This window comes from Pristiophorus japonicus, chromosome 5, assembly GCF_044704955.1.
Source record: "Pristiophorus japonicus isolate sPriJap1 chromosome 5, sPriJap1.hap1, whole genome shotgun sequence".
Classification (NCBI taxonomy): Eukaryota; Metazoa; Chordata; class Chondrichthyes; family Pristiophoridae; genus Pristiophorus; species Pristiophorus japonicus.
In genome coordinates this window covers 98,469,102-98,495,277 of record NC_091981.1, presented here as the reverse complement: position 1 = coordinate 98,495,277, position 26,176 = coordinate 98,469,102, and the positions used below count along the sequence as shown (strand labels likewise).

Genomic DNA, 26,176 nt, shown 5'->3' with positions numbered 1-26,176 from the left:
AGATCCTTGGGTGTGCTTGACTGAATTGGGAGTGTACAGCTATGTAAGTATGACCGTAGGATGAACTCCTATGATTGCATGCTCTGTGTAAGGGGAAAATGGAAAGGCTTCTCCTCCCACGAGCAGGCCCCCTGATAGAGGGTCGACGCTCTCCCCAACTCGCGTAACAACCCCCGGAGTTAGCAGACAGAGACGAATGGCAAGGTATAACGATCTTTTGTTATGAACGTCCGGGAACACCTCTCATCACAGCCGCCTGTGAGTGGAGATGCTCCCTGAACAGCACAATCACACAACTTTTATACATTTCAAAAACCCCTCTGTTCCCTGGTAAGACCTCCCTAGATCTCTAATTGGACTACCTTATCCGTGCTACTTTGGATTGACAGGCCAAGACCCTCGTGACCACCTCAGGCCGTGACTAGAATGAATTCATTAGGTCAGAATTTGTTGATTCCCATTGGTGCCCGTGAGTCTGCCTCGAGCCCCTTCGCAAGGTCTTATCAATGTCTGTTTAGGTTCTCACATCGTATCCTGTCGGAATATTATTGAATTAATAAATTCTGGAGCCTTGGTACAAGGCTGAAGAGAAGCCTTTTACCTCCTTATGGGTCGGTGCAGGAACCAGCACTTTAACCCTTGTCCCGCTGGTACCCCTAATGCCAAATTTTTCTCTTACACTCTGAGCTCTAGCTAAATACAGATTGCATCAATCCATAGAACTTTCTCTCCTCCCCTTTTTGTTAAAAGGAAAGATAGGTTAATTTTAAAATTGGGGTAAGGTTTATTCCATTGGCTACATGAACTCAAACATATGACAGACTTTTTATTGAGTAGCATGAAGTTCAGATTTGAATGAATTTCAGTGACAAAACACAGGTTCGAGGCCCTTTCATTCATGCGCACCTCAAGAGTAACTTTAACATGGAACCATGTCCAGTATGCTCTTCCCAAATTGAATATTGAAAAATATTGGGCCTTTCAGATATATTCCATACTGTTTACTGATTGCTTTACAAAACCTGCTTAAGATGTCTTTTCCTCCCTAAAACCTTTTATTCAGTTATTTGCATTATATAATTTTTGTTGTACCTCACAGTGGACTTGCAATATTTGATCATTTTTTGTTTCTCCCTACTTTCTCTCAAACTACTTTTTTTCGGTAATTTAAAAGAGAGAGCTTTTCTCCTACTTATCTGCAGTGAACGACTTGAGTTCTTGTTGGAGCTGCTGTGTGACACTGCATGGGGAGATTTTTCTACTTTCTTGTCTCCAATGACCAGCGAATGAATAGCTGATCATTTGCCATGGTTCAGGAAGTATTGTTCGAGGTCAGCATCACAGCATATCCGACACAACCCCCTCTGGCCCAGGAATAAACATCAGTTCCCCTCGGTGACGCACAAAAAAAACTTCACCCCAAACAATAATATTAGTTCAGTTTTTATTTAGTGACTTAATTGCATAAAATGATTGGGAAGGGTGAATTGAAATTTTTATTTTCTGCCACTTGTGTCTGTTGTTTGTAAATTTTCTGACTGGTTGTCAAAGTACACCTAAGTATTGAAGATTGAAAATTACAGCTACCATAATGCATCATGCTCTCTAATTTTCAATAGGAACCAGCTCTTTTTTTCTACGTAGTTGTCAAGTTGTGTAGGTTGTTGTGGTGCACTCTGAATATTTTAAGGTTCTCCCAGCTCCTGTGGAATTACATGATGCAGCACTCTCGCTCACTCTCAAACTTATTCTTTATCCCCAGAAGCTAAAAATCCCAAAGACCTCTGATGAAACTTCTAACTCAAGCTCCCTGTTTGGAAGAAAACTTCCTGGTCAACTCCTAATAATGTTTCCACCTTCATGTTGCAATTAAGATGGCAATTAATACTGCAGGTATCAATTTGAGACCGGTATCTAGGTGATATGGGATCAGCAGGGTCAAGTCACACTGCTGGCTCCAGATTACTTTGAGGAAAATTGAGCGCTCTATGTTGAAAGGAGACATGTGCAGAGCTTGCCAACTGATTAAATTTTAATAGTGAAGAAATGACAGCACCAAGCTATCCTTTTATAGGTTTGCATTGTACTAGGTGCAGTTGTACTGTAGTTTATGAAACTAAAGTTTGAGAGTTGACCTCCTTGAGATGAAGCAACTTTCATCAATTATATTTGGGCGACTTCACAATGATGTACCTGTACAATTATTTGAAATATGTTGCATAGCTGGCCTGTAATGTGCAGGTTTGATAGATGGCAAGGAAGGAATATAGTGAGTCAATGCATTTACTATCCTAACGAAAATGGAAAGATGGTGTAATTTTGTTAGATATTAAAATAGTGTTGCATTTCAGGAAATACTTTTTTTTCTGATTTTAATACTATAATTGAGAGGTACAAAATTTAATAATTCTAGGCCTAGCAATCAGCTCCACCTCCATTGTATTTAAATTTCTTCGCTATTAAAATGCGATAATTGAGCCGAGCTCTGAACATGTCTCCTTTCAACATCGAGAGCTCAATTTTCCTCAAAGTAATCTGGAGTCAGCAGTGTGACTTGACCCTGCTGATCCCATATCACTAAGGCACTGGTCTCAAATTGATACCTTCAATATTAATAGCCCTATTATTGTCCATATTTTGGCAAATTCTCACTTTGTATATGTATAATCCACCAAGAATGTTCAGTCATAGAATGTTTACAGCACAGAAGGCGGCCAGTTGAGCCCATGCTAGCTCCTTGCAAGAGTACCTCAGCTAGTTCTACATCCCCGCCCTTTCCCAGTAGCCCTGCAAATTATTTTCTTTTGGGTACTAGTCTAACTCCATTTTGAAAACCATGATTGAGTCTGCCTCCTATATTTTTGTAACACTGTATCCATTTGTGTGGATTCTGTTACTTTTGTGAAGCCACTATGTATATTTGAATAACTGTTTACACTTGAGCAGTAAAGTAGCATTATTGACCTGCTCTCAAAACCATTTTCTCCCAATAATGAAGCTGTCCTTCGCACCTCATTTACTTTAGTTTCTTATTGTTAGACCTGTATTCTATATTCAATTTCCATTTCTAGTACCGTATTTATTCCCCATTAAAAGTTAGCAGAAGTAGTGTCTTTTCTGGAAAGCAGAAAACCAATAATTTGTACACTTAAAATCCAACCATGCATCCAGACAAGGGTGTTTTATGTAGCTTCTTGCACACACCTGTAACTGTTTTATACGTAGGCCCTATTTTGAAGATGTTTAATTTTCAGGATTGGAGCAGAAAGCTTTTTGTTAAAGCCCTTTCTATCCCTGGAATTTGTAGCAGTTTCTGTGGGCCTATATTCTCTGGAGTTTAGAACAATAAGAGATGATCTCATTGAAACTTATAAAAATCTGAAGGATTGACAGGGTAGATGCTGAGGGGCTGTTTTCCCTGGCTGGAGTGGCTAGAACTAGAGATCACAGTCTCGGGATAAAGGATCGGTCATTTAAGGCAGAGTTGAGAGATTTTTTCACGAGGAGGGTTGTGAATCTTTGGAATTCTCTAATCGATCTCCGCCTTGGAGTATTTTCAAGACTGAGATCGATTTAGATTTTTGGGCATGAAGGGAATGGGGCTAGGGCGGGAAAGTGGAGTTGATATAGAAGATCGGTGATTATCTTATTGAATGGCGGAGCAGACTCGATGAGCTGTATGATGTACTCCTGCTCCTATTTCTCTTAGAATCATAGAATGCTTACAGCACAGAAGGAGGCCATTTGGCCTGTTGCACCCTTGCCGGCTCTCTGCAAGAGCACTTCAACTAGTTCCACTCCCCCGCCCTTTTCCCGTAGCCCTGTAAATTATTTTCCTTTAGGTACTTATCTAATTCCCTTTTGAAAGCCACAATTGAATCTGCCTCCAGCACCCCCTCAGACAGTGCACTCCAGATCCTAACTACTCGCTGCGTAATTTTTTTTTCCCCTCCTGTCACCTTTGGTTCTTCTGCCAATCACCTTAAATCTATATCTTCTGGTTCTTGACCCTTCTGCCAATGGGAGCAGTTTTTCTCTTTTTCTACTCTCCCTCATGATTTTGAATGCCTCTATCAAATCTCCTCTCAACCTTCTCTGTTCTAAGGAGAGTACCCACAGCTTCTCCAGCTATCCACCTAAGTGAAATCCCTCATCCCTGGAATCATTCTTGTAAATCTTTTCTGCACCCACCCGAAGGCCTTCACATTCTTCCTAAAGTGTATGTTGCGTAGAATTACACACTACTTCAGTTGAAGGCCGAATCAGTGTTTTATAAAGGTTCATCATAACTTCCTTGCTTTTGTACTCTACGCCTCTATTTATGAAGCCCAGTGTCCCGTATGCTTTTTTTTAAACTGCTTTCTCATCTATTGCTCTGGCTGGATTTGAGCCATGACCCCAAAGTGAATGACAAGCAGGAGATTTTTATTTATCGCTCCGAGTTAGATTAAAGTCAGAGGTTGAAGAGATGAGACTTTTAGAAAAGAAAACTATTGGATGTATGATGTCAGAAGCTAAATATGAAATCAATTCTGAAGCGCAGTTATTCCAATCAAAATTGTTGCCTGCTGAGCAAGGATGTTTGGAATTTGAAAACTGACAAAAATAATGTTTATTGATGATTTATAGCAAAATCTCTTGGTGCTATAGTGCATTTAACATAGAAAAATCTAATTCTTTCCAGAATATACACATCTGGAATCTCAAATAATCTCTTTCCGGATTAAAAAGTATTAGTTTTGATGCTGTAAAATGGTACTGTATCTGTTTAAGTTGAAGGCAAATGATTTGCAACACCTGACTAAAGTTACTGCATCTCAAAATTTAGATCCAGTCTTTGCTGCTTTATGTGGATTTGACATCGAGAGCACAGTCTGCTGGATGTGCTCAAAAAAGCTGCATACCCTCCATGTTCTATGTAAAGGAATGGCTCTGCTCATGTAATTGAGAGTGATAAAACATATTGGAGGAACACAGAGGGATCTGATAGCTCACTTGTGTGTGTATTGGTCAGTCAGCCTGAGCTAATCCATTGTGGGACACCTGTGATTGTATGGATTGTAAAATAGATTGGGAATGACAGTTGCTGAAATGTATATGTAGTATTGACCGACAGTTTAGAAAGATAACATGCCAGTTTTGTCTTTTTTTGAAGTTTTTTTAAATGAAGTGCATTAGTTTAATCTACCCATTATTGTTTCTAGGATGAAATGAAAAAAGCCACAGAAACAAGACCCATCTTCACTTAACCTGAGGTGATGCTTGCTGTTATGAAAGGAACCTAACTATTTTGAGTTGCATTGCTTGATTCTAATTGGTAGTTCCAGACAACATCCAGACCCACTCCATCATGAACAGCAATGAACAAAACATTGCAGTGCCCCAGAAACCATCAACCCCCACCCGGAGTTCCAGCAGCTCTTTTAGACCAGACATTCGACAGGTACAGCACATTCTCTTGTGTCTCTTTCTTGTAGTTTTGTGTGATGTATAAATTAATATACATTACAAAGTCATACCTGCAACTCCTTCAAAGCATCACCATGCCATTAATTAATATAGTAGTACTTGGCTATTAAAAATTCGTTGGTCACAAATGTTTGCTTTCTGCCATTTTCTTTTTACATGCCATTAGTAGAATTAAGCTTACTTTTTACCGTAGCTCTAACTGCAGAATGTGATGATGACTCTCTCTAATAGAATGCCATTAATTTTGAGCAAAAGGACACACAAGTGGAGTTGCTAAAAAGTTTTCACACATATTGTGTACGTTTAATTTTATGTAATCATTCAAAGCTTTTTTTTCAGACTAGCCAGCTTTTTTTGATCAAGTTGACCCCTGCTCCATACCAAGTTAAACATTTCAATGCTGCTAAGCCCTGAGGGTTAATACTGCAATTGTCTATATCATCATCCTGGACATACCTTTTAGGGCTGTGCCCATTATAAACTGAGAGATATAGTTTGGGCGAGTCATCTTGGTTCATTTTACAAGCTTATTTTGTGGTCACTCGAGCTTTGGGGAATGTTGCTCAGCCGCAGTATTCTCCTCAGTCTATCATCTCAGCCGGAGAACTGTGCATACCACAGTATGAGGTGCAGAAAAATGTCTGGAATAATTGGCTGAGTAATAGAGTATGTGCGGGGGAAATACCTTTTTTTAAAGTGGAGCAACACAACAAAACAATCTTGGAGTTTGAACAAGGTGAAACTGAATTATTCTTTTTGTTTGGAAAAAAAATCTGCAATGCTCAATATTTTCCATTAACTTGAAACTTTTCCAGATGTTTCTTTTTATGTTGTTTATTTGGTATACTAGTCCATATTGTGCACCGAAGAATTTCATAACTCAGATACTTTATTCAAAACAAATTAAGTTCGTGTTCATGTGTAGCCAACTCTTTAATTATGAGACTGCTCTGCTACTATTCTAGTTGGGTTTTATTTGTAAAAATAATGGAGATTGCTGTGGTATCAGAGAATTGGCTAAGACACTGTACAGATCGATCATTTTAGTCTGCTATTTGAGATGATATATTTTAATATGGAATGTGGTTGCAGCCAGTTCTGAATTTTATGAATTTGTTTCTGCTTCAAATGTAAATCTGAATTCTAGAAATCATCAAAGGATTACTTCTGATGATCACATACTTTAACATTAAAACAAAGTAAATACTGATCTAACACTTTTCCACGATTAAAGTAGGCCTCATAACCAAAGAGGGGAGGCTATTTGTAATGAATCATAAAAGCATATAGAGAAAGGGTTTATGATTTCCCAACTCCTCCACTTATAAATAGGCTTCACATGACAGACTTGACTTTGAATTGAGTGAAAATGGCTGGAGTTGTACAGAAATTTCTGACTGGAGTTCTTCTCGCTAATTTAATAGGCTACTAGTAAATAAAATTACCTGGAGACCTTGGTCTGCACTTTGCTGGAGAGTAGAAAATTCATAAGGTGCAGCTTGCCATTAAGTGGCATGTTATGATGTGATTAGAAAAGTGAATTACTTGTTCACAATGGTACAAACAAGATATGGGCGGAACTGTTACTTCTGATGTTGCAGGAGATGCACTGTAAGAGAAATTTGGCATTAGGGGTACCAGCGGGACAAGGGTTAAAGTGCTGGTTCCTGCACCGACCCATAAGGAGGTAAAAGGCCTCTCTTCGGCCTTGTACCAAGGCTCCAGGAGTTATCAATTCAATAATATTCCAACAGGATACGATGTGAGAACCTAAACCGACATTGATAAGACCTTGCGAAGAGGCTCGAGGCGGACTCATGGGCACCAAGGAGAATCAACAAATTCCGACCTAATGAAGTCATTCTAGTCATGGCCTAAAGTGGTCGAGGGTCTTGGCCTGTCAATCCAAAGTAGCACTAATAAGGTAGTCCAATTAGAGAAGTAGCACTGATAAGGTAGTCCAATTAGAGATCTAGGGAGGTCTTACCAGGGAACGGAGGGGTTTTTGAAATGTATAAAAGTTGTATGATTGTGCTGTTCGTGGAGCATCTCCACTCATAGGCGGCTGTGATAAGAGGTGTTCCCGGACGTTCATAATAAAAGATTGTTATACCTTGCCATCCGTCTCTGTCTGCTAACTCCGGGGGCTGTTACGCGGGTTGGGGCGAGCGTCGACCCTCAATATCAGGGGGCCCGCTCGTGGGAGGAGAAGCCTTCCCATTTTCCCCTTGCATGCACCAATGGAAGATGGTCATGTTTAGGGTTGAAAGCCATTTTCCAGTAAAGACGCAGGCTTTATGGAGGGAGATTGCTGGCTAAGGAAGTATAGTCACCCAATCCTTCATACTTGGCTCTAAAGCGAGGAAGTTTATGGCCCCTGGCTCAGTACCGGAATGGCTCTTATCAGAGTCACAAATGACTTCCTTTGTGACTGAAAAATTATCCCTCCTCATCTTTCTTTATCTGCCTGCTGCCTTTGACACGGTTGACCACACCATCCTTCTCCAACGCCTCTCCACTGTCCAGCTGGGTGGGACTGCACTCTGCTGATTCCATTCTTGTCTATCCAATCGTAGCCAGAGAATCACTTGAAGTGGTTTCTGTTCCCACTCCCGCACCATTACCTCTGGTGTCCCCTAAGGATCTATCCTTGGCCCCCTCCTATTTCTCAAATACATGCTGCCTCTCGGCAACATCCATCTGAAAACATAGCGTCAATTTCCACATGTATGCTGCGAAACCCTGCTCTACGTCACCGCCACATCCACTATCTCTCTAAATTGTCAGACTACTAGTCCGACATCCAGTACTGGATGAGCAGAAATGTCCTCCAAATAAATATTGGGATGACCAAAGCAATGTGTGGTTACAGACATCGTGCAAGAAGGAGGGCTTCAGATTCTCGGGACATTGGGACTGGTTCTGTGGTCGGAGGGTCCTGTTCAAGATGGACGGGTTCCACCTGAACAGAGTTGGGACCAATATCATGCGGACAGGTTAACTAGTGCTGTGGCAGTGGGAATAAACTAACTTGCCGGGGCTTGGGCACTAGAATGCAGTATTAAAAAGTATCAACAAGATGCACAGCAGTCTTGGAGAGACAGTTAGAGTTAGAAATAATACAGAATTGGGTGGGATCATAGCAAATACAAAGAGATCGAAGTTAGGTTTGGAATAGAAACATAGAAATTTACAGCGCAGAAGGAGGCCATTCCGGCTCATTGTGTTCGCGCCGGCCGACAAAGAGCCACACGGCCCTTGGTCAGCAACCCTAAAGGACATATAAACCTATGGACAATAACGGAAAGGCAAAGAGCACCCAGCCCAACCAGTCCGCCTCACACAACTGCGACACCACTTATACTAAAACATTCTACACTCCACCCCAACCGGAGCCATGTGATCTCCTAGGAGAGGCAAAAAACCCAGGCCAATTTCGGGAGAAAAAAATCTGGCAAAATTCCTTTCTGACCCATCCAGGTGATCGAAACTAGTCCAGGAGATCACTCTGGCTGTATTCTATTCCCTGCACTACTTGCCATTATATCTGCTCCATCCAACAAAATGTCATCCAGTCTAATCCCAATTACTAGCTCAAAGTCCGTAACCCTTAAGTGCCCATCCAACCATCTCTTAAAAGTGGTGAGGGTTTCTGAATCCACCACTCTTCCAAGCAACAAGTTCCAGATCCCCACAACCCTCTGCGTAAAGAAGCCCCCCCTCAACTCCCCTCTAAACCTTCCACCAACCACCTTAAAAATATGCCCCCTTGTAATAGACCCCTCCACTAATGGAAATAGACCCTTACTATCCACTATGTCCAAGCCCCTCAATATTTTGTACACCTCAATGAGGTCTCCTTGCAACCTCCTCTGTTCCAATGAGAACAAACCCAACCTATCCAATTTGTCCTCGTAACTAAGATTCTCCATTCCAGGCAGCATCCTAGTAAATCTCCTCTGCACCCTCTCTAGTGCAATCACATCCTTCCTATAATACGGTGACCAGAACTGCACGCAATACTCCAACTGCGACCTAACCAAAGTATTATACAATTTAAGCATAACCTCCCTGCTCTTATATTCTATTCCTCAGCCAAAAAAGGCAAGCATTCCATATGCCTTCTTAACCACCTTATCCACCTGACCTACATTCAGGGATCTGTGGACAAGCACTCCAAGGTCCCTTTGTTCATCTACACTATTGAGTAGCCTACTGCTTAATGTGTATACCCTTTCCTTATTAGCCCTCCCAAGTGCATCACCTCACACTTCTCTGAATCAAATTCCATTTGCCACTGCTCTGCCCACCCGGCCAATAGATTGATATCCTCCTGCAGCCCATGACTTTCCTCTTCATTATCAACCACACAGCCAATTTTAGCGTTGTCTGCAAACTCTTAATCATACTCCCTATATTCAAATCTAAATTGTTGATATATACCACAAAAAGCAAGTGTCCCTGTACTGAGCCCTGCGGAACCCCACTGGAAACATCCTTCTAGTCACAAAAACATCATCCATCAATCATTCCTTCCTCCAAGCCAATTTTGGATCCAACTTGACACCTTGCCCTGTATCCCATGGGCTTTAACCTTCATGACCAGTCTACCATGTGGGACCTTATCAAAAGCTTTGCTAAAGTGTCCATATATACTACATCGTACGCACTACCCTCATCGACCTTCCAGGTTACTGTTATATATGAATAAGGCGTCTGTCTGGATATTGTGAGCTCAAAGTAAAGTGTGACCTTAGTCTTTTATTGCAGGTCTCCAGAGTGCCTCTCCAGCCTGTGAGGGCTCCTTAAGTACCTGTGCTCACAAGGGATTGTGGCATCCTTTGGGACTCCAGGGGATGAGCCCTCTGGTATATACAAGCTTGCATACATAAGTGAATTTTTGAGGAGGTAAATCAGGTTAGTCAGACATGATCTTCCCTTAACAAATCCGTGCTGACTGTCCCCAATTAATCCTTGCCTTTCCAAATGCAGATTTATCCTGCCTTTCAGGATTTTTTCAATAGTTTTCCCACCACTGAGGTTAGGCTGACAGGCCTGTAATTACTAGGCCAGTCCCTTTCTCTCTTCTTAAACAAGGGTACTACATTAGCAGTCCTCCAATCCTCCGGTACCATGCCCAAATCCAAAGAGGACTGGAAAATGATGGTCGAGGCCTCTATTTCCTTTCTTACTTCGCTCAACAGCCTGGGATGCATTTCATCCGGGCCTGGGGACTTATCTACTTCCAAAGTTGCTAAATCCCTTAATACCGCACACTTCCTCGATAGCAGTATCTGCATTGCCCCTTTCCTTTGTGAAAACAGATGCAAAGTATTCGTTAAGAACCTTACCAACATCTTCTGCCTCCACACAAAGATTACCCTCATGGTCTCTAATAGACCCTACTCTTCCTTTAGTTACCCTCTTACTCTTAATATACTTATAGAACATCTTAGGGTTTTCCTTAATTTTACTGGCCAAAAATTTCTCATGCTCTCTCTTAGCATTCCTAATATCCTTTTTAATTTTGCCTCTTGACTTTCTCTCTTCCTCTAAAGATTCTATAGTATTTAGCCGTTGATATATGACCGAAGTGTCCCTTTTTTTTCTTAATCCTCCTCTAAGTCCCTAGACATCCAGGGGGCTCTAGAATTATTTTTCCCAACCTTTTTCTTTAAGGGCACATGTTTGGCCTGAGCCTTCCGGATCTCCTCCTCAAATGCCTCCCATTGTTCCGACACTGATTTACCCACAAATAACTGTTTCCAGTTCACCATGGCCAAATCACTCCTTAACTTAGCAAAATTAGTTTTTCCCCAATTCGGAAATTTTATTCCAGGCCTATTCTTGTCCTTATCCATAACCAACTTGAATCTGACTGAATTATGGTCACTGGCACCCAAGTGCTCTCACCCCTTCAACCTGCTGAGCTTCATTCCCCAAAACTAAATCCAAGACCTCATCCTCTTGTGTTGGGCTTGCTACATACTGACTAAAAAAGTTCTCTTGAATGCATTTCAAGAATTCCGCACCCTCTATAACCTTCACACTAAATTTGTCCCAATCAATATTTCGATAGTTAAAATCCCCTACTATTACTACCCTATGGTTTTTGAATTTCACAGAAATTTGCCTACATATTTGCTCCTCTATCTCCCTCCCACTGTTTAGGGGTCTATAATACATGCCCAGCAGTGTGATCGCCCCTTTTTTATTTTTTAATTCGACCCATATGGCCTCATTTGTTCCCTCTAACATATCATCCCTCCTCACTGCTGTAATATTTTCTTTAATCAGTACTGCAACCCCCCACACTTTTTACCCCCCTTGTCTAAAAAATCTTGTAGCCAGGAATATTGATCTGCTAAACCTGCCCCTCTTTCAGCCATATTTCTGTAATGGCTATAATGTCATACTCCCAAGTGTCTACCTGTGCTCTTAGCTCATTGGCCTTATTCGCTATACTCCTTGCATTAAAGTATATAGCATTCAGCACAGGAAGACCTCCTTACTTACTACTTACTAACCCTTGTTTCCTCTGTCTTACAGATTTGCTTTCTAGATTCTTGCTATCCAATTTCAGCTTTACTTCCTTCCCTTTTGAATTTGTTCTCAGATTCCCATTCCCCTACCAAGCTAGTTTAAACTCTCCCCAACAGTACTAGCAAAACTCCCTGCGAGGATATTGGTCCTGGCGCTGTTGACGTGCAACCGTCCGGTTTTGTACAGGTCCCATCTCCCCCAGAAGCGGTCCCAATGCCTCAGGAATTTAAAGCCCTCCCTTCTACACCAACTTTCCAGCCACGTGTTCATCCTCTCTATCCTTCTATTCTTATTAGCATGTGGTACCAGTAGTAACCTGGAGATTACTACCTTTTGAGATCCTACCCTTTAATTTTTCTCCTAGCTCCCTGAATTCTTCCTGTAGGACCTCATCCCTTATTTTACCTATGTCGTTGGTCCCCATATGGAGCACGACCTCTAGCTGTTTAACCCCCCCCCCCCCTCCCCCCCCCCCCCCCCTCCCCAGGATGCCCGGCATCTGCTCTGTGACATCCTTGACCCTGGCACCAGGGAGGCACAAAACCATTCGGGAGTCACGTCTACAGCCGCAGAAACACCTGTCTGTTCCCCTAACTATAGAATCCCTTATCATTAGGGCTCTTTTGTTCTTCGTCCTAACCCCCCCCCCGGTGTAGCTGAGCCACCCGTGGTTTATAAGGTTGGTGCGCTTCAGGCGCAAATAGCCACGTGGGAATATGATGTCGTGGTGATAAATGAGACCTCAAAAAACAGGGAGGATTGGATGCTTAATATTCCTGGGTGCAAGATATTCAGGAATGATGTTTCCTGTTCACTAAGAAAGGAGGCATTGCTGGAATCTAGTCTTGGGATGAAGTGGGTCAAGTGGAGAATGCCAAGTTGGCGAACATTTTGGGAAAAGTGATCATAGTATATTATGGTTTAGATTAATTATGGAGAAAGACCAGGAGCAATGTAGAATAAAAATACTTAACTGGAGGAGGGCTAATTTTAGCAAATTGAGGGGGGATCTGGCCTGGGTAAATTGGAGTTAAAGACTGGCAGGCAAAAATGTAATTGAATAATGGGCAGCCTTTGAGGAGATGGTTCGGGTATAGTCGAAGTAGATTCCTACAAGGGGGCAAGGTAGAGCAACCAAAGCCAAAGCTTCCTGGATGACAAAGTTGGAAAATAGCTTTTCTCCATGCATATTAGTGACTTGGATGAAGGATTAGAAGGTACCTCTGTATATCAAAGTTTGCAGATGACACTTGAGTTAGGAGGAGCATGGGGGGCTAAATCCGATAGCCCCCCGAAAACAGGCGCAGGGATTGTGATGTGCGATTAACCTGCACTCAAGCTTTGTGCTGCCTGCTAATTTAAATGATTGCAGCGTGCAGCCCAGCATGAAATGCGCCGTTGAGTGGCTGGGGGACCAAGCTCGTGCAAGGCTAGCAGCACTTAAAACCAACCTGCACCCTCTTGGGCCCAAGTTTCGGCCTGAGTTGCTCCTGTTTTTTTTGGAGCAACTGGTTTAGAATGGAGTATCTTAGAAATTGCAATTCTCGGCATTTAGTTTGCTCCAGTCCTAGTCAGTTAGAACAGTTTCACTTTGGAACAGATTTTTTTTTTTTTTCAAAAGGGGGCGTGTCCGGCCACTTACGCCTGTTTTGAAAGTTTAGGCAGTGAAAACTTACTCCAAACTAACTTAGAATGGAGTAAGTGAAGATTTTTGTATGCTCAGAAAAACCTTGCCTACACTTCACAAATCAGGCGTGGTTACAAATTAGGCGTAGGGAACGAGGTGGGGGTGAAGGGAAGTAATTAAATTCTACAATCATTCAACAGTCATACTTATATAAATAAAGATCCAACCTGAATAAAAATTTATAAAGAAAGCAAAGATTAAATATTCCATGTTCCTACCTGTGTGAAGCAGCAGCAGCCTTCGAGCTGCTGTGCTTCAGGCAGGCCTTCCTTCCATTAGTGGCTGGACGGCAGCCGAAGAAAGCAAGCAGCTTTCGAGCTGCGAAGGGGACTAAGGCCATTCGGCCAGGGACAGGGAGAGGCAGCCAGATAAACATTTTTAAACTTAAATTTGCAGAATGGGTGCTGTATTCTCAACACCACGTATTATGCAATGGTTCGCCATCAGTTCACTGCATAGGAGAGAATTGATTAGAGCTCACCGCACCAGGAGCGTCATAGCCCGTAGGTTGATGGGCAGGAGACCTTACCCCCATCGACAATATCGAGCCAGGCGCTCGTACCTGGACATGAGCGAGGCTGATTGTGTCAAAAGGCTGCGTATCCGCAGAGAAGTTGTCGCTGAGATCTGTGATATGCCGAGAGCAGATTTGCAGCCCAGAAACAGAACGCCAACTGCCTTATCTGTTGCAGTGAAGGTAACAGCTGCACTTTCTTTCTATGCCTCAGGATCGTTTCAGGCTACAACTGGAGATGTGTGTGCCATCTCTCAACATGCAACACATGGCTGCATTTACCAGGTCACGGCTGCGCTGTATGCACGAAGGAATGACTTCATCCATTTCCCAAGCTGTGGGCTTCTTCAGGATTGCCGGCTTCCCAAAGGTACAGGGCTGCATTGATTGTACCCACATAGCCTTGCGAGCACCTGTGGAGGATTCTGAGCAGTACCGGAATAGGAAAGATTTCCACTCCATCAATGTGCAGCTCGTGTGTGACGACAAGCAGCGCATCATGTCAGTCGATGCGAGATACCCTGGCAGCAGCCATGATGCGTTCATCCTATGCGACAGTGTTATATCTGACATGTTTGAGCAGCAGCCAGAAGGGCAGAGCTGGCTACTGGGAGACAAAGGGTACGGCCGGACCACCTGGCTCATGATGCCCCTGCGCGTGACACGGACAGAAGCTGACCGTCAATACAACATGGCGCACATTGTGACGTGCAGCATCATTGAGAGGACCATTGGCACATTGAAACAGCGATTCCGATGCCTGGACCATTCCGAAGGGCATTTGCAATACTCTCCTCAGATTGTCGGTCACTTCACTGTTGTGCTGCATGCTCCATAACTTAGCCATCATGAGGCAGCAGAAGCTGGTAGTGGAACCAGAAAACCTACGTGAGGGTCCAGTGCCTGATAGTATTACGGAACAGCAGGATGTGGATGATGACGACGATCAGGAAAGCATGCAAGTGCCTGGTGCCAGAGCACGAGGTCGGAGGAGGGCCGTCCATTGTGCTCCTTTAACGATTGCTCGAGCCTTGCGCCAGCAGCTCATCCATGGACGCTTCAACTACTGATGCCTGAGGACTCTGCAACCACTGTTGCGCATGGACATGTTTATTCTTTGCAGTTCCTACATTGTGTTGTGTTAATGGAACATGAAACTGTTTTAATGAAAAAATATTTTATTGAAAAGCTAACGTCGCTGTAATAAAATATTTGTTGTATCGAACTTTACTTTTTAATATGACTCTTGAAGATCATGTAAAGACTTTAAGATCACTTATAAACTTGTAAAGTTACAAAACAATCTCAATGTGAAAAATCTTACACTCTTGATCACTTAAACTTCAAGATCACTTTTTAGATGCAAAATTAAATAAGATAGAAAATGTGAGAGCATTTACACTATAAGATCACTTAAAAACCCTGAGATCACTTGTAAGTTGTAAAGTTACAAAACTTTAAGAAGAATTTCAATGTGAAAAACGCTACTACAGTTACATCAAGACCAGCAAAGAAAGGCTGCAACCATGTCTCATCCACATCTCAGTGAATGTTCATGTCACTTCTTCATGGGGGGGTGTCACTTGATTGGCCGGGCTGTGTGCCCTTATTGCAGCAGCTACCTCTATGATGGCCTGTGCCGTCACTTGCATGCCCTCCCTGACGGCCTGTGCCGTCGATTGCTCTGCCTCGGACATTCCCTCCCTAAGTTCCCGTATCATTACTGCTATTTCTCCGTCAGGACCATCACCTCTTCACCCACTGCACTGACGCTACCGATGAGTGATCGGGTAAGCTCATTGATCTCCATACCCAATGCCACAACCTGAGCCGCATCTGTTGCACGCTGCATCTCGGGAGAGCGTGTCTCCAATCTCCTCCCCCGTCTGCCTCGTGGCACCACTATACTGGGAGGCACGGGCATGGACGGTGGGACGCTTGGTGTTGCAAGCGACACCACTACACGGAGGCGTGGGCTAGGACAGTGGGACGCTCTGTTCCAGACGGCAGTACTAGAGAGAGAGGCGCGGGCTGGGAAGGTGGGGCGCTCGGTGTTCCAGACGACAGCACTTGAGTGCGAGCCGTGGGCTGCAATGGTGGGTGAATGGGTGTAAACTACTCCATGATATCACCAGCAGCACTGGGACCCGCAACATCTGAATCCAAACCATGGAAGGTAGAACCAAAATCTATGCTAGGGGTTGAAACTCTGATGCACCTTGATGGGGGCTCATAAACATTAATTTGGAAGCTCTCCCCTGCAGACATTTCAGTCATTGCTGCCATCATCCATGGTTATACTGTCCGCATCTGGTTATACTGGTTCTTGTTCTGTATCTTCAGGATCCTCAGGTATGGCAGCAGCATCATCATCATCAACATCGTCATCGTCATCATCATATTCTGCAAAATATATCAGAACAGTCAAATATTTAACAGCAAGGGAGGGGGCAGGATGGGTGGCATGAGTACTCTCTCACATAGCAGGCCAGGCAGCAGGTTGATTTGAAGGGCCACGATGCATTTTCAGGACTTGCCCTCTTCCTCACGTGCGGGCCCAGCTTGTGCTGTACTGATTGCTTTTCTCCATGTACGACTCATCATAGCAGCTACCCTCTGTTCCAAGGATATCAGTGGATGCAGATTGGGCGTGCCTCCTCCTGTCCGAGTTTCTTCCCTTTTGTTGTGGCCCAATTTCTTCTGCAAAGAGTAAAATATAACTTTTTACAGAGTGTGTCTTTCTGCAAGGTGGGACATACAGATAGTCACGTTACAATTACGATTACATTAAAAATGGAAAATATTACTTGCACTAATTACTTGACCAATGTAGTGCCCTGTTACCACGTCCTTAATGGTAGATTCTAGCATTTTCCCTACTACTGATGTCCGGCCAACTGGTCTGTCGTTACCCATTTTCTCTCTCCCTCCTTTCTTAAATAGTCGGGTTACATTTGCTATCATCCAATCCACAGGAACTGTTCTAGAATCTATTGACATTTTGGAAGATGAAAACCAATGCATCCATTATCCCTCTAGCCACCTCTTTCAAAACCCTAGGATGTAGGCCATCGGGTCCAGGGAATTTTAACGTCTTTTGGTCCCATTAATTTCTCCAGTACCATTTTTTTACAAATACTAATTTCTTTCAGTTCCTCATTCTCGCTAGACCCTTGGTTCTCTACTATTTGCAGCAAGTTTTTTGCATCTTCTGTGAAGACAGAAATAAAGTATTTGTTTAATTTTGGATGGTCATTGCCTAGCACTTTTGTGTTGCAAATGTTACATGCCACTTGTCAGCCCAAGCCTGAAAGTTGTCCAGGTCTTGCTGCATGTGGACATAGACTGCTTCATTTTCTGAGGAGTTGCGAATGGAACTGAAAGCTGTGCAATCATCAGCAAACATACCCACTTCTGATCTTATGATGGAGGGAAGGTCATTGGTGAAGCAGCTGAAGATGGTTGGGCCTAGGATACTGTCCTGAGGAACTCTTGCAGCGATGTCCTGGGGTTGGGATGATTGACCACAAGCAACCACCAGTGCTAGGTATGACTCCAGCCAGTGCAGAGTTTTCAACTAAGAGGTCTCCCCGTCTCCGCCCCCCCCCCCCCCCAAGTCGCTCTTGCCCTCGGCTCGCCCTCGCCCCCCCCCGCCCAAGTCTATCTCCTGCCCCCTATAGGGGTAACTATAGACCCATCAGTGATAGGTAAGATGCTTGAAGGAATTGTAAGGGATGCAATACATGAATACTTGGATAGAGAGGGACATATTGGGGACACCCAACATGGATTAATTAAAAAAAAAAAGTCATGTCTCTCAAATCTAATTGTATTTTTTGCAAAAATTGCAAAGTTGGTGGATGAGGGACGCCCAGTAGACATTATCTACTTAGATTTCCAAAAAGCTTTTGATAAGGTACCGCATAAGAGGCTTCTTTGAGATAGGATCCTTTGATATTAGTGGAAATATAATGGGATGAAAATTCCGGCCTGCCAGGTCAGTATGAATTGCACATGGACCCGGCGAGTCCTCGCAAAAGCCGGTTTTCGGGGCGCAGTGCGCATGTGCCAAAAACCGCTGCTTCCAATCTGTCAAGATTTCATTCAACGGATCCACCACATCCCTGGGAGAAGGACATCCACACAGGACAGATTGGGCTCTTTGTTCAACTCGTGCCCAGCGAATGTCTTTCAAATTTTTACGCCTGGTGAAAGCAGGCACATAACTTTTACCAGTGTAACACTTTTAAAACATATAAAAATTACATTTAAACATCCATATTTATATTAAAAACCTTGTTCATTAAATTAAGTTGATTTTTATCATTATTAAAACACATTAAAAAAAATTCCAAAAAATATATATTTTTCCTAAAACATTTAAGTACATTTAATTTCAATTAATTTTAAATGTGAGGTGTTTTGTTTTATTCTGTGTTTCAGTGTCTTAGGGTTTTTTCTCATTAATAGTAATGGGAGTCCATACAAACAGTTCCCATTTTTATCAGTGATAATACTACATAGTGATTGGTGGTCCAGGCGCACATGACTCCAGCTGATGTACATACGTACCTGAAAGGCATCTTCCGATGCGCATGGCCAACCAATCTAAGTCTCCGACCAGAATCTCTACGTTCCTCCGGGACCACCAGGTAATTTCATAGATTTTTCCCCCTATTGAATTGGATTCCGAACTGGCTGGCAGGACACAGGCAAAAAGTAGTTATAGATGGATTTGGAGCTGTTTGGTCGTCAGTGGGGTCCCACAAGGATCAGTGTTGGGACAGATGCTTTTTACTATTTTTATTAATGATCAGGCCATCCTAGACTGGGTCTTGTGTAACGAGAGAGGATGAATTAGCAATCTGGTCGTGCGTGGCCCCTTGGGGAAGAGTGACCATAATATGGTAGAATTCTTCAATAAGATGGAGAGCGACACAGTTAATTCGGAGGCAAGGGTCCTGAACTTAAAGAAAGGAAACTTCAATGGTATGAGACGTGATTTGGATAGGATAGACTGGAGAATGATACTTAAAGGGTTGACGGTGGATAGGCAATGGCAGACATTTAAAGATCACATGGATGAATTACAACCATTGTACATCCCTGTCTGGCGTAAAAATAAAACGGGAAAGGTGGCTCAACCGTGACTAACAAGGGAAATTAGAGAGTATGTTAAATCCAAGGAAGAGGCATATACATTGGCCAAAAAAAGCAGCAAACCTGAGGACTGGGAGAAATTTAGAATTCAGCAGAGAAGGACTAAGGATTTATTTAGAAGGGGGAAAATAGAGTATGAGAGTAAGCTTGCAGGGAACATAAAAACTGACTGCAAAAGCTTCTATAGATATGTGAAGAGAAAAAGATTAGTGAAAACTAATGTAGGTCCCTTGCAGTCCTAATCAGGTGAATTCATAATGTGGAACAAGGAAATGGTAGACCAATTAAACTAATACTTTGGTTCTGTCTTCACTAAGGAAGACACGAATAACCTCCCAAAAATACTAGGGGACCGAGGGTCTAGCAAGGAAGAGGAACTGAGGGACTGAAGGCCGATAAATCCCCAGAGCCTGATAGTCTGCATCCCAGAGTACCTAAGGAAGTGGCCATAGAAATAGTGGATGCATTGGTAATTTTCCAACAGTATCGACTCTGGATCAGTTCCTATGGACTGGAGGGTAGCTAATGTAACACCACTTTTTAAAAAAGGAGGGAGAGAGAATGCAGGTAGTTATAGACCGGTTAGTCTGACATCGGTGGTGGGGAAAATGTTGGAATCAATTATTAATGATGAAATAGCAGCACATTTGGAAAGCAGTGACCGGATCGGTCCAAGTCAGCATGGATTTATGAAAGGGAAATCATGCTTGACAAATCTTTGAGAATTTTTTGACGATGTAACTAGTAGAGTGGATAAGGGAGAACCAGTGGATGTAGTGTATTTGGACTTTCAAAAGGTTTTTGACAAGGTCCTACACAAGAGATTAGTGTGCAAAATTAAGGCACATGGTATTGGGGGTAATTTATTGACATGGATAGAGAACTAGTTGGCAGACAGGAAGCCAAGAGTAGGAATAAACGGGTCCTTTTCAGAATGGCAGGCAGTGACTAGTGTGGTGCTGCAAGGTTCAGTGCTGGGACCCCAACTATTTACAATATACATTAATTTAGATGAAGGAATTGAATGTAATATCTCCAAGTTTGCAGATGACACTAAGCTGGGTGGCAGTGTGAGCTGTGAGGAGTATGCTACGAGGCTGCAGGGTGACTTGGACAAGTTAGGTGAATGGGCAAATGCATGGCAGATGCAGTATAATGTGGATAAATGTGAGGTTATCCACTTTGGTGGCAAAAACAGGAAGGAAGATTATTATCTGAATGGTGACAGATTAGTAAAAGAGGAGGTGCAATGAGACCTGGGTGTTATGGTTGTACCATAACACCCAGGTAGGCACAGCATGCAGGTACAGCAGGCAGTAAAGAAAGCAAATGGCATGCTAGCCTTCATAGCGATAGGAGCAGAGAGGTCTTAATGCAGTTGTACAGGGCCTTGGTGAGACCACACCTTGAGTATTGTGTGCAGTTTTGGTCTCCTAATCTGAGGAGGGACGTGCTTGACTGAGGGAGTGCAACGAAGATTCACCAGACTAATTCCCAGGATGGCAGGGCTGATATATGAAGAAAGACTGGGTCGGCTAGGCTTATACTTACTGGAATTTAGAAGAATGAGAGGGGTTCTCAAACACACAAAATGATGACGGGACTGGTTAGATGCAGGAAGAATGTTCCCGATGTTGGGGAAGTCCAGAACCGGGGGTCACAGTCTAAGGATAAGGGGTAAGCCATATATGACCGAGATGAGGAGAAACTTTTTCACCCAGAGAGTGGTGAACCTGTGGAATTCTCTACCACAGAAAGTTGTTGAGTCGAGTTCGTTGGATATATTCAAGAGGGAGTTAGATGTGCCCCTTACGGCTAAGGGGATCGGGGATATGGAGAGAAGGCGGGAGTAGGGTACTGAAGTTGCATGATATTGAATGGTGGTGCAGGCTCGAAGGGCCTGCTGCTACACCTATTTTCTATGTTTCTACCTGGATTTTGGGATTGGGGGCACAATTTGCCAATATGCAAATGATACCAAGATCTGTGCACGTGTTAGAACTGTAGAAAATGCTTGTCTGCTTCAGGCAGATCTTAATGGGTTGGGAGATTTTGCTCAAGACTAGAAAATGATATATAACTTAAATGTGCAGTTTTATGCATGTGGGCAGGGCACCCTCCAGGGAAAGACGTTAAAGATGATGGGGATAGAAAGAGATTTGGGCATTCTAGTGCATACATCCTTAGATGTATACGAGCAATGCCGTGCAGCAACAGCTAGAGCAAATAGGGTGTTGGGATGTATCCATAGGACAATTGAGTATAAGACGAGGCATACTGTTTCGTCCTTGTACAAGATCTTTGTCAAGCCGCACTTGGAATACCGTGTCCAGTTTTGGTGGTCTCACATGGTGGGTGATATTGAGGCTCTGGAAAGGGTGCAGAAGGCGACCACTGGACTAATTCCAAGTCTAAAGCATCTTGATTATCAAGATAGGTTAAAAGAGTTGAGACTCTATACTTTAGAACAGTGTAGATTGGGGCACATCTGATTGCGGTTTCTAAGATAATGAAGGGAATAGATGGTGTTCCAGTTGATGGTTTATTTCAATTAAGTAGGTTAGGCAGGACCAGGGGTCACAAATTTAAGTTGTCTAGGGTTGGATCTAGGTTAGATGTCAGAAAGTGGTTCTTTTCCCAGAGAATAGTAAATCTCTGGAACAAGCTGCCATTTCATGTGGTGGATGCAGACTCACCGAATTCCTTCAAGTGAAAGCTAGATTTGTTTCTGGCTGCAGCGGAGATCACCTCTTACAAAATGTAAGTACTGCAGGGAATTCAAGGCCAGAGCGATCTCCTGGACTAGTTTCAATCGCTTAGATGGGTCGGACAGGAATTTCCCAGATTTTTTTTTTCCTTCAAATTGGCCTGGGTTTTTTTTCAGGGTTTTTTTTGCACTCAGGAGATCACATGGTTTTAGGTGGGGTGGAGTGTATATGTTGTGATGTACAAGGTATCTCAATTGTGTGGGACAAGTTCGCTGTACCAGATTGTCTTTACTTGGCCGTCATTGTTCATATGTTCATACCTCTGGAATTCAGCTCTTTTGTCCATGTTTGGGCCAAAGCTGTAATTAGGTCAGGAGCGGAGTGGTCCTAGCGGAACCCAACTGAGCATCGGTGAGTAAGTACCGCTTGATAACACTGACCCCTTCCATCACTTTGCTGATCATTGCGAGTAGACTGATGGGGGGGTAATTGGCCAGAATGGATTTGTCCTGCTTTTTGTGGGAAGGACATACCGAGGCAGTTTTCCACATTGTCAGATAGATGTCAGTGTTGTAGCTGTACTGGAACATGGAACAGCTTGGCTAAAGGCGTGACTAGTTCTGGAGCACAAGTCTTCAACACGACAGCTGGGATGTTGTTGGGACCCATAGTGTTTGCTTTATCCAGTGTGCTCAGCCGCTTCTTCATATCACATGGAATTCATCGAATTGGCTGAAGACTGGCTTCTGTGATGCTGGGGACCACAGGAGGAGGCCGATATGGATTATCAACTCGGCACTTCTGGCTGAAGATGGTTGCAAATGCTTCAGCCTTGTCTTTTGCACTTGCGTGCTGGGCTCTGCCATCATTGAGGATGGGGATATTCTTGGAGCTTCCTCTTCCCGTTCATTGTTTAACTGTCCAGCACCATTCACAACTGGATGTGGCAGGACTGCAGAGTGTTGATCTGATCCGTTCATTGTGAGATTGCTTAGCTTTGTTTATAGCATGCTGCTTAGCATGCATGTAGTCCTGTGTTGCAGCTTCCCTAGGTTGGTACCTCATTTTTAGGTCTGCCTGATGCTGCTCCTGGTATGCTGTTCTACACTCCTCATTGAACCAGGGTTGGTCCCCTGGCTTGATGGTAATGGTAGAGTGAGGGATATGCCAGGCCATGAGGTTTCAGATTGTGATGGAATACAATTCTGCTGCTGTTGATGGCCCACAGTGCCTCATGAATGCCCAGTTTTGAGCTGCTAGATCTGTTCTGAATCTATCCCATTTTGCACCGTGGTAGTGTCTCACAATACGATGGAGGGTGTCTTCAGTGTGAAGACTGGATATTGTATCCACAATGTTTGTTCAAACACAATCACTGCTCCAATGCTGTCATGGACAGATGCATCTGCAACAGTTATATTGGTGAGGACGAGGTCAAGTAGGTTTTCCCTCATGTTGGTTCTCTCACCTCCTGCTGCAGGGGCAGTCTGGCAGCTGTGTCTTTCAGTACTCTGCCAGCTCTGTCAGTAGTGCTGCTATCGAGCCACTCTTGGTGACAGACATTGAAGTCCCCAGCCCAGTGTACATTTTTGCCCTTGCTACCATCGGTGGTGTTTCTAAGTGATGTTCAACATGGAGGACTGAGGAAGGACGGTAAATGGTAATCAGCAAGGGGTTTCCTTGCCTGTGCTTGACTGAGGATACCCAGGGCCACTACCTCCTGACTGTATACCATTATGCCACCACCTCTGGTGGGTCTGTCCTGTTGGTGGGACAGGACATACACAGGGATGGTGATGGAGTCTGGGACATTGGCAGAAAGGTATGATTCTGTGAATATGACTGTCGGGCTATTGCTTGACCAGTCTGTGGGACCGCTCTCCCATTTTGGCACAAGTCCCCAGATGTTGGTGAGGAGGACTTTGCAGGGTTGACTGGGCTGTGTGTGCTATTGTCGTGTCCGAAGCCAAGGTCGATGTCAGGTGGTCCGTCTGGTTTTATTCTTGTTACTTGTAGCGGTCCCCTCTTAAAGGGGAGATGCATTCTGGCTGGAGCAGGTGCTGGAAGGGCTGGGGAAGAGAGTTTGACTTGCAAAAAGAGTGACTAATGGTACAACAGGGGAGAGAGAATGATCCAACGATTTCAGACACTGCACTGGATGCCTTTGGTGCAGGAGGTGGACAGAAGGAGAGATATCCTCTCTGCATAGGGACCAAGAGGACCTCCAGTCAAAAACTGTACATGGGAGCAAGAAGCTATGGCTATTAATACCAGAAGTTAAGCCCTGAGGACTTGCCTACTCTATATACTTCGGCCACACACGAGCGCTAATGCCTGATTGCGTCCGGTGCAGCCTGCACCAGAAATGTGCCGCACACCACAGACACTTTTAGAACCAAAATTACACACTTGGCGCTCAAACAATGGACATGGTGAGCCGAATTTTGCAGTCAGTAAGATGTGTACCATGGGAGCAGGAAGCTACAGAGGCATAGACAGATTGAGTGAGTCGACAAAACTGGCAGATGGAGTTCAATATGGGGAAGTGTGAGGTCATCCACTTTGGACCCAAGAAAGACACATCAGAATTTTTTTAAATGGTGAGAGACTAAAAACCACGGAGGAGCAAAGGGATTTGGGTGTCCATGTACACAAATCATTAAAAGCTAGTGCATAGACAGGTACAAAAAGTAATCAAAAAGGCTAATGGAGTGTTGGCTTTTATCTCGAGGAAAACAAAGGGCAGGAAGTTATGTTTCCGTTGTACAGACCCTTGGTCAGACCCCGTCTGGAGTATTGCTGTTCCGTTCTGGACACTGCACCTCAGTAAGGATAGATGGTTGCGAGAGGTGGTGCATTACAGAGTTTCCAAAAGGTTTGTGAGGACAGGTTGCATAAATTTGGCTTGTATTCCCTTGAGTTTAGATGTTTGAGGGGTGATCAAGTTGAGGTATTTAAAATTATAAAAGGATTCTCTAGAGTCGATACAGAGAAGCCATTTCTGCTGGTGGGGGATTCCAGGACATGGGGCACAATCATAAAATCAGAGCTAGGCCATTCAGGAGTGAAAACGGAAAGCACATTTTCAACTGAAGAAGTGGAATTCTCTTCCCACAAAAGGCTGTAGATGCTGGGTCAATTGAAATTTTCAAGACTGATATCCACAGATTTTTATTGATTAAGGATATCAAAGGGATATGGATCTAAGGTGGGTAAATGGAGTTGATGAACAGATCAGCCATGATCTAATTAAATAATAGAACAGGCTAGAAAAGCTGAATGGCCTACTCCTGTTCCGATGTTCCTGTTAAGAATTGCTGTCTGTGGCAACTGTGACTAAACGACAAGTAATTAATTGGTTGCAAAGTGTTCCTAGCACATTTGGTACTGTGCAAACAGTGCCAATAGTATTTTATACTGCAAGTAATTGCATTGTTTTCGTGACGGTTTTAAATATTTCATAGGGACTGAAAGAAAGTTACATGGAGTGTTCATGAAAACCATCAATTTAGTTCATATTTAAATATTTCCAACCAACTTCAACTTTATTTGCCAATGTTTTTATACAAATTCATAATACATAGAGTTTTGGAATATTATTTATATTTTTCACCAATGATGGTGACCTGAACTTGTGACTTCACTTAAGTTATGTGGTTATCCTACCTGAAGGAGGTAAGCTGTATTTTGGGATTCCTATTTGTGTATTTTGTATTTACACTTCAATAAATTTTTTAAATGCGTACAGATATTTACTTAAGGCAGATGTAGCTTTTTAAGTATTAAGTTCATTCAATGTTTACTAATTATACTTTGAAATACTGCAACAGTGTTGCATTTATGCAGTATTGCTCACATCGAAGAGTAACTTGGAGTGCCTTATAAGGGGGAAGAAATAAACATTGAGCATGGAGTGAAGGCATTTGGGGAAGAGATAGTTTGAAGGAATGGTCAGATAGAAGTTTAAGAAATGTTTGAAAGGAGGGAGCTCATGAGATAAAGTGGTTTTGCAAGAGAAGGCAAGATGTAGTGGATGAAGTTTGACCCCAGATGGTGGAGCAGTAGGGACAAATTGTAATTCAGAGTTGAGGGTGT

The 26,176-nt window shown here is 43.3% G+C and overlaps 1 protein-coding gene across 1 annotated transcript in view; it reads left to right on the top strand.

The window, feature by feature from the left end:
• Positions 1-26,176, top strand: part of osbpl3b (oxysterol binding protein-like 3b) — a 323,848-nt gene that overhangs the window by 83,221 nt on the left and 214,451 nt on the right. Inside the window, exon 3 of the mRNA XM_070880189.1 lies at positions 5,205-5,443. Coding sequence (XP_070736290.1) covers positions 5,351-5,443 — 93 coding nt within the window. The 5' untranslated portion in view covers positions 5,205-5,350. The remainder of the gene's footprint in view (positions 1-5,204; positions 5,444-26,176) is intronic.